This window comes from Saccostrea echinata, unplaced genomic scaffold (genome assembly GCF_033153115.1).
Source record: "Saccostrea echinata isolate AGI-Se365-2 ecotype Australia unplaced genomic scaffold, CSIRO_AGI_Sech_v1 ptg000025l, whole genome shotgun sequence".
Classification (NCBI taxonomy): Eukaryota; Metazoa; Mollusca; class Bivalvia; order Ostreida; family Ostreidae; genus Saccostrea; species Saccostrea echinata.
Genome location: NW_026889774.1, coordinates 21,622,153 through 21,631,514, shown reverse-complemented (window position 1 = coordinate 21,631,514; position 9,362 = coordinate 21,622,153). Strand labels below are relative to the sequence as shown.

At 33.8% G+C, this 9,362-nt stretch overlaps 1 protein-coding gene across 1 annotated transcript; it reads right to left on the bottom strand.

Moving 5' to 3' along the window:
• Window positions 1–5,269: 5,269 nt before the first annotated feature.
• LOC133192165 (plancitoxin-1-like) lies at window positions 5,270–8,422 on the bottom strand. Its single transcript, XM_061328112.1, has 8 exons — window positions 8,276–8,422; window positions 7,353–7,524; window positions 6,975–7,068; window positions 6,701–6,862; window positions 6,419–6,580; window positions 6,202–6,305; window positions 5,682–5,810; window positions 5,270–5,437 (listed from the first exon to the last, which is right to left on the bottom strand). Exons 1-8 carry the CDS (start codon window positions 8,395–8,397, stop codon window positions 5,339–5,341), a joined length of 1,044 nt encoding a protein of 347 aa, XP_061184096.1. The 5' UTR covers window positions 8,398–8,422; the 3' UTR covers window positions 5,270–5,338.
• Between the last annotated feature and the right edge of the window lie 940 nt (window positions 8,423–9,362).

The following is a 9,362-nucleotide window of genomic DNA, read 5'->3' as shown; positions in this document are numbered from 1 at the left end:
AGGAAGATTTTTTTTGTTTTGTTTAATCAAATCAAACCAAAGGATATTTTCAAACCTGTTATCTGCATGTCAGTATCTGTACGATGGAATTTGAAAGTCGTGTTGTCCGTAACTTATTTGCTGCGCATGCGTAAAAATCTTTGGTATAAATGATGTAGGTAATGATCTACTGTGACTGCTGTATACAGTATGGACTCTTACCGTTGACTGTACATTTACATAGAAAAAAATATTAGATGTAAAGAGACACCGTGACGGAAAAACGGGAAAATTGACAAAAGTAGAATTTTTGCAAGACACATGCAATTTTTATTCAATTTTTGAAAGTATTAGTTTTCAGAAAATTACAGGTTTCAGAACCTAAAAAAATATACTTTCATGGAGAAAAATATAAGTAAAAAATAAATTTAGTTTGCCCCAACACGAAAATATTGCTTCACTTCTACCTCTTTAAGGTACACATGCGCAGAAAAGTTGAAGTTAACATGGTGTCAATTCCATAGGTATAAATGTCAGATGACCGTGTATTTTGATATAATCTTCAATAAAGATGATCAGAACTTATTCCTCACTTTTGATTGCTCCAATGTTGAGATCTCAAAACTTTGCCGTATTCATATTTCTCATAGCTCTTTGGCTTTTATATAATACAATTATCTTAAAAGAAACACATGATATTGACTCACTATGTCAGTTTAAATAATAATTTGCTTAAAATTTTGATCATCGCTAGAAAACAATACTCGAAAGATTACACCTTCTCTGTACAGTATCGTTACTATAGGAGTTAAAACTCGAAATCGTACGCATGTTTCTATATAGGAAGGCATTGAATCCATTTCAGAAGTTTATGTTGATACATTTTGGTAGTTGTATTTTATCTGACGTGTTGAAAAAAAGAGAAAATCAATATGAAGCGGAAGAAAATTTCTGAAACGCTAATAAACACGCCCATTTGAATCACATGTTATTTATCATATCGTTAAGAAAGGGAAAAATTCATTCATATTTATTTTTATCATCTATGGTCGTATCTTTGTAAAGATTCATCTATTTAATATCGAGTGTTTTTGCACCTTTCATATACTTCCTTTGTCGTATTACTGGTACATTACAATACAAGGTACTCACATGTATATATAGGATATTATTTAAAGAATGCTTACCTTTTAATATTATGGTATGAGGAAATACTAGAATATACTATGTTTCCGAGCAGCTGTCATACTTTCCCATTCACCCTCACGCTAAATCAGTTTAATTATTGCAAATTATTTCCTATTTTCAATTTTATATCAGAAAAAAACCCAGTAATTACATTCAATTAAAAAATGGTGGTTAGAGTGATCATTTAAAAAAAAAACCCAAAATTCCAGACAAAATTCTTAGTAATTAAGAATTTCCTTTTTTATCTATAAACTTAATTATTAAATATACCACTCTACCTTAATATTAACAAAAGAGATTTTGATTTCATTTTGAATACTTTTAGGCAGTGGAATAAACGTTTATGACGTAAGCGGAAGGAAGTCATATGAGAAAAACGATTTTGGAATTTCAACGATTAAGAAAACATGAGTTTTAATTTTCCTTCATAACGTTTGTATTTTAGAAAAATACAGAGCCAATTTTTTATTGAAACTGTGCCTTGCTCTTTGTGATTTATATTCGAGAAGTTGTCATTCACATTCGTGAACTTGTGAATCGTATTCTACTTGTGATTCGTAAACTACTGATTAATTTGCAAAATCAGGCCGTCACGGTAGCTCAGTCGGTAGAGCGCTCACTCCGTGATCGGGAGGTCCTGTGTTCTAATCACGGCCGCGACTGACCTAAAAAGGTAACAACTGTTCTTTCGTCAAGCGCTCGGTACTTTGAAGTTAAAGTTGAGTGCAAAAATCCTCGAACGGGACGTAAAACAAATTACAATCAATCAATCAATCAATCAATCAATATGCAAAATCAATCAATCAATATGCAAAATCATGATTTATTTTAGATTGATTGATTGTATGTTGTTTTACGTCCCATTCGAGAATTTTTCACTCATATAGAGACGTCACCATATACCGGTGAAGGGCTTCAAATTTTGACCTTTACTCGGCACTCAGGGCCATTGAGCAGTGAGGGATCTTTATCGTGCCAGCGCCTGCCGTGACACGGGGCCTCGGTTTTTAAGGTCTCATCCGAAAGACCCGCAACTTTCACTTCAAATTGCCGAGCGCATGGCGAAGGAACAGTTGCTACCCATTTTATCGACTTGGGTCTGTCGCGGCCGAGATTCGAACTCACGACCTCCCGATCACGGAGCGAGCGCTCTACCGACTGAGCTACCGTGAACGGTGATTAATTTTAGAAAAGTTGATATTCATATTCGAAAACTTGTTTTAGGATAAAAAAAAACATGATTGACATTCAATAATCTCGTTTCTCTTGTTAAAATCATACATCAAATTTGTCTAAGAGAAAATAAGCTAAATCTCATTCGTCTGTCAGTCCGACCCTCTGTCTGCCTGTCACGAAAAATTTAATCTTGGTCAAAACTTTTGAATGAGAGGAGATAGGGCTTTCATTTTTCATATGTACATTACATGTGAAACACCTTTCCAAATATACAATACATGTATTTTTTTTTACCCTGTGACCTTGAAGTTTTGACCTACTTTTCCAATTTTTTAACAAACTTTAACCTTGGACATAACTCTTGAATAAGAAAAGATAGGACTTTCACATTTCATATGTATATTACCTGTGAGAAGACATTTCCAAATATACTATGATTTTTGATCCTGAGACCTTGATCTTGATGTTAGACCTCATTTAAAAAACTTTTAACGTTACTTTATCCTTTATCATAACTTTTCAATGAAAAAAGATATTTCACATGTACATTAACCGCGACAAGACCTTTCCAAATATACCGTGATTGTTGACTCCGTGACCTTGACCTTGAAGTTTGACCTACTTTTCATTAATTTTATCATTATTTATAACATTTGAATTAGAAAAGAGAGGACTTTCATATTGGATATATGCATTACCTATGACAAAATGTTTCTGAACATCCTATGAATTCTTATCCTATTGACCATCAAGTTTGACCTAATTTTCAACAATTTTAACAATGAAGAACGTTTGAATGAGAGATGAAAGGCCATTCATAGTTGACAATTGCATTAAATGTGTTAAAAAGTTTCCGAAGTTTCCGAATGTGCTACGATATTCGACACCGAGGCCTTGGCCTTCATGTTTCACCTAATTTTCAAACATTTTTATCATTGCTGCTGTGAAAGGGGCGAAGATGGGGAATTCATATTTGACACGTGCACTACCTGTGACAAGCATTTCTAAATATACTATGATTTTGAACCCCATGACTTTCACCTTGAGGTTTGACATAATTTTAACATTGCTGATAACTTTTGATGGAAAGAAGATAGGGTATTTACATTTTGCATATGCATTACCTGATTCAAGAGCTTTCCGAATGAACTCTGGTTTTTGACTTCATGACTTTGACCTTTAAGTTTAATCTACAGTCTTTTCTCAAATTAACAATGGTAATAACTTTTGAATAAGAGAAAATAGGGCTTTCCTATTTTTACATGTACATCACATATGACAACACCTTTCAGAAAGGTATATCATTCTTCACTTCATGGCCTTGACCTAGAAGTCTGACCTATTTAACTTATCAAAAAATTTAACTTTGCTCACAACTTTTGCTCCAGAACGGGCAGGGGTTTCATATTTTTTAATAACATGTGCATTACTTGTGATTCCGATTTCCGATTTTATTATATTTGACCTCTTGACCTAGATCTTGAAGTTTGATGCAGATTTGGGAAGCTTTAAGCTTTACCATAGATTTATGAATTCAATAATTTATATCTTTTTTATATGATGCATAGACAAGACAGGACACACAAACAAGACAGTTACAATATGCCATAATTACATCCCAACCAGTAAGACACCGAAAACGGTGGACCACAATTCTTTGAATTTGCTGGTTTTGATATTTAATGGAAAACTTGAAATTGAAACATATAGCAGTGTGCTATTTATCGAACATAAATCAGTATGCTTTTTGGAACATATCTCAGTATGTTGTTAGAGAATAAAATAATTTGATTTTTTGACACATAGTAGTATGCTATTTTTTTTTTTTTAGAAATAAAGTAGTGTCCTAGTTTTGGAACGCATAGCAGTATGTCATTTCTTGGAACTTATAACAGTATACTATTTCTTTAATGCATTGCAGTATGCAATTTCTAGAACGCATGGTAATTAGTCTGATTAAAATGAGGCCTTCATGCAACAATCAAAATGACAAGGAGCTAGTGAAGGTCGATCTGCTTTTAATCAGACTGGCATAGCAATACGCCATTTTTTGAACGCACAGGAGTATGCTATTTTGGAACACACTACAGTATACTATTTTTCGAACATATAGCCGTACACTAACTATTGAACAGCTTGCAGTATACTACTTTTGAAACATATAGCAGAATGCAATTTTTGTAACATAAAGCGTTATGCTATTTTAGAACAATATACTATTTCTTAAACGTATATCAATATGCTATTTTTGAACGCAAAGGAGTGTGCTTTTCTGGAACACCACGAATATGCTATTTTTGGAACATATAGCAGTGTACTATTTTTTTGAATGCAATCAAGTATATTTTAGAATATATAGCAGCATATTGTTTTTGAAAGAAATAGCAGAATAAGTTGATAACTGGGCAATTTGAAATTAGGAAAATGTCATTAAGTGTAAGAATATAAAACGGTAAGGAACTTGCCTTGTGAAAATAAAATAAATTTAAGAGTTTACGATAAACAACTTTTTGAAAGTTCTATAAACGTAATAATAGTTATGTCCTTTGAGATTATTAACATAATGAATTGTCGACGGATTTTTCCGTTATTTCCCGATCATGACAAGGAGCACACGGCGGGTGTGACCGGTCGGCAGGGGATGCTCACTCCTCCATGGCACCTGATCCCACCTCTGATGTGTTAGAGGTCTGTGTTTGCTCTGCTCCTGTTTTGTAATGTTTAATGGACTTTTGAGCTCGAATACTGTTAGTTATCTTCACATATTTCATCATTCAAAATAGTAAACATTTTCCTCCGGTCCGATTTTCTACCAGCAATATAAATTCTGAAGATAATCATCAACATCAATTAGTAAATCAAATCCAATTTTTTCCCCTTGTCAATCAAATGTAAATAAAAACATATGAGCTATAAATAAAAAATATTTTTAAAAAATCGTTATTTTTTTAATCAAAGAAGTTTTAAAAAAAAAAACAACAACAGTGATTTCAAGTTAGCATTTGTCAATGGAGTTTATGATTTTATGAAACGCCTTCCAAGCCGTGTAGTTGACCATACACAACGCTCCTCCTCTTCTCTTGAGGGCTGAAGTCTATAAATCAGAAAAGAACATGAAAAGAACGTTTTTTTCAGAGTACAATGTATATTAAAAATCCATTACTTACCAAATAACGTACCATGAAAGTGAAAAAAAAAACGCAATCAAATGAGAAGAGGATATGAAATTGGCATTTCATTTCTTCGAACTTGAATGATTGTTTGAGATTTCCCGCTGCTATGAATCTTGGATTTTTGAAACTTTATTCGTAAAGATAATGAAGAGAGAACTTGTTTACCACTCGGTCAAGGTCTCCAACACACACCCATCTCCCCAGTGTCTCGGACACAGCCCACTTGGCGTGATCTCTTTTACCGGACAAGTAGATGCTGGTATCCGGGAACTGTATTTTGGATACATTTATCACCTATGCAAACATACACAATAAAGATAATTCGGAAACAATACTCAAGTAATTAGGAAAACGGTATCATATGACCAAACGGGATTAAAAAATAACGTTATCTTATGTTTATGGTTTAAATTCTGGACATTGATGAAGGAACCGGAAACACTTGCAAGTACTGGTATTCTCTCTAGGAAAATAAGTCCGGAATTTCATTCCCCCTTCCTTCTTTTAAGGTTAAGATATGGTTGTCAGAGTATTCAAATTTTTAGTACTAAAATATACAAGTACGAAAGGTCATATATTTTGTCCATGTAAATGCAATTAGTATACACCTGTGGAACACACACAATCACAACCCTACAACACCCACACTCTCTCTCACACAAAGGTCATGTAAGATTGAATCAACCTTATACTCTGAGGAGCAGGAAGACGGAATCCCAGAGTCTGTCTGAAAGGACTGGACTAAGACGTTTTTCGATAAACTCGGAGCAACCAAAGAATCGTACAGGTCTAGAAAAAAAATCATATATTTATCAAAACAAATGTATTAAATAAATCTGTCATACTTCCTGATTATCTAACGCGTGATAAGGAAATTCTGAATAGTTTTAAAATTTCCTAACCTTTCTGGTCTGATGAGCTTTTGGCGGAACACTTCAGTTCCATGTTGTCGTGGGTATACATGCTTAATACCAAAGACTCGTTTGAGGGTTGAAGTTGTGGTATTTGCGCTTCAGGCCCTTTTCCATCGTATATTTTGGGTTGTGTTATTTTGAATATTTTACCTGCAAAACATATCGACAACCTAAATAATATAAATGGCAAAAATAAAATTTGTTAATGAGATAACCCTTAGAATAAAGGGTACAATGTTAAGAGTTAAATCACAAAATAAAATTACTCACGGACGTTCACCAGCTCCTGAGTATTTAAAGTGACACAGACAATCATATGACCGTCCCGCTGCGCTTCTTTGTTAAATGCGTATCCCTTATTTTTGGGTGGGGGAAACCCGGGAATACTGGAGATCAACCAAAATCCCGTCTGCTTATCAAATGCATATACACCTATAATGGGCAGTTAATTTCATCTCAGAGTTTCACAACTATTGTCAAATATGGTTTAAAAAATACAGGAAAAAGAAAGACAAAAGCTTTATCTGGTATGGCAAATGTATACCTTTGGTTTGACCAAACTCATCTTTCTCTTTCCAAGTTTTGTTTGAATTCCTCGGCGGTTCGTCGTTATACATGCCATATTCCAACATAAAGTACTGAAGAAAGAGAAAAAAAAGCTAAAAATATAGAATATAGAAATAATAGTTTTACAAGAGTGGATAATATAATTTTACCTGGAAGCCCATTTATTTTTACTTAAAGATTAGGGCAGAGTGGTCTCGCATTTTACGCGTACGTATTTTCATGGATGACAATTCAATCGAAAACACGTTTTATCGATTTAAAAACTTTTAAAAAAGTGTTTGTAAAGAATATAATAAAAACGAACATTTTTAGAGACAATATGCTTTTAAGAGACAAAAAAAAAGAGATTGCATACATTCAGATAGATCTGTTGGAGTGTGTTGTAAAGAGCGTGTCCATCCTTGTCTATTGGGGTGGGAGAAAGGGTCATTACAGGTCGATGGGAGTCCATATAATAGAAGGCCACGCCCTCAGATATCATCTTGTTTTTGTCTTGGGGATCCTGGGGAGTTTTGTAAACAATAAACCTAAAAGAGTAAGGGACCAGCATTATAATAAAATATGATATAATGAAATACTATTATTTATTTTCTAACAAACAAGTAATTCGATCTGTGTTCATAGTAGCCTAGGTAAAAACTGAAATTTACATAAATGCCTAGAAATACACGTAATTCTCCGATGAGACTGAAGTCTACTGGTTAGAACCTACATACATGCAATAGAAAATAGTGTTACAAAACTTTCAAGAACTAAAGTAACGTTTCTTTTTCATCTCCTCTGCTTGAAAAGCGGGGGTTGTATAGTGATGGGAGTGTCCGTCCGTCTGTACGTCCCTTACGCTTAGGGATAGCCATCCCTTATCTGTAGCTCTTCCTATGGCACTGAATAAAATTTAATGAGATTTTAACACAATCTTTTTCACATAGTACCATTGTGTACATCTAATTTTACATTTTGATCTGACAGATATTTGGGGTTTCCCATAGCAAAACATGGGCACTGCTATTTTAATCACAGAAGAGGGGGTATTATTTTGTGAAATCAGTGTTCACAGTTCCTCCAGTTATTTTTGCCTTACGGTGGATTACTCTTATTAAAATCAGAGCAAAAAATGTATGAGGAGAAATACTTTGATGAAAAATGATACAGAAAGTCACCTTTCCAATGCATAAGGTCACCTTAAATATTATTTCGTAAATAAATTTCAATGACAGGAAAGTTTTTCTTTTAGGAAGGACACTTAGAAAATATGTAGGAAGATATTTATATATATACCAGTCCACGGGTTGGCGATCAATACCCTGGCATGTTATTCCATTCGTGTACTCCTCTCCACGGACTGTAACCGAAAACGTTATCCACAAAATCCAAAGAATAAAGTCAAACAGAATGGGCATCTTAATAGTGAAGATCAGGTCGATATTCTTTCTTTTTTTTCCAAACAATTTAAAGTCACCTTACGTAATGCGTTTGCATTAAAATTAATCAAAATGTTTTGTAATTTAACTAATATTCACAGAAAAAAAATGCAATAAGGAAACTTTGCGATGAGCCGGAAAAGAATATTTTCGAACATAACATTATCAGAGCACTTGAGAATAATCACTCCATATGTAAATAAACCATCGACAATCAGGAACACTTTAAATAACTAACTCAACAGCTTCGTTCATTTTTTTTTTTTTTTTTTTTTACAAAATAAGAAATAGTACTTAATAACATGTATAATTATTTTATTTCTTTAATTTCCAGCTAAAATAACATAATAAGTGTACAATTTTGTATAAAAATAAAGACCGAGCAACTGGTATGAAAAAACTTTAAAATGCTCTAGAGTGAGACTTCCCCCCTGAACCTGGCTCTAGAATTAGACTTCCCCCTGGGGGAATTCTGACTCCAGAGCGGGAGAACCCCCGGGGAAGTTTCACTCTAGAGCCACACTTCCCTGCAGCGTTACACAGGAAGACCAACTCTACTACTAGTTGCAGAGTCAGACTTCCCCCATGCCAGGTCTTCCTCCTACATTTAATCTTGCTTTAACTAGTACTACAATCACTCCACAGACATAATTAGTTAACAAACATTTACAGCGGTGCATTAATTCCCCCGTTTTCACTGAAAGTGAAGGATATTAATTTGGGTCTGACTGTCCGACAAGCTGTTATTTTGTCTACACGTGAAACTCTTTCGTTTCCAGACAATATCTTAAAAACCTTGCAAGGAAATTTTATATCATATTCACAAATTGCACGTCGAAATGACTTTCCTAAAGATGCTTCTCGCAAGTAAATGCTGTTATTAAGTAATTCCTGATTAAAAGAAATAAAATCAATTTATGAATATGAATATATTTTAACTTTCG

What these genes read in the sequence shown, in the direction of transcription:
- LOC133192165 (XM_061328112.1), bottom strand. Translation starts at nt 8,397, where the DNA reads ATGCCCATTCTGTTTGACTTTATTCTTTGGATTTTGTGGATAACGTTT. An exon ending in AAGCTCATCAGACCAGAAAG is followed by an intron (nt 6,306 to 6,418) that starts GTTAGGAAATTT and finishes TTTTTTTTCTAG; the next exon opens with ACCTGTACGATTCTTTGGTT. An exon ending in TTGGAGACCTTGACCGAGTG is followed by an intron (nt 5,438 to 5,681) that starts GTAAACAAGTTC and finishes TCTGATTTATAG; the next exon opens with ACTTCAGCCCTCAAGAGAAG.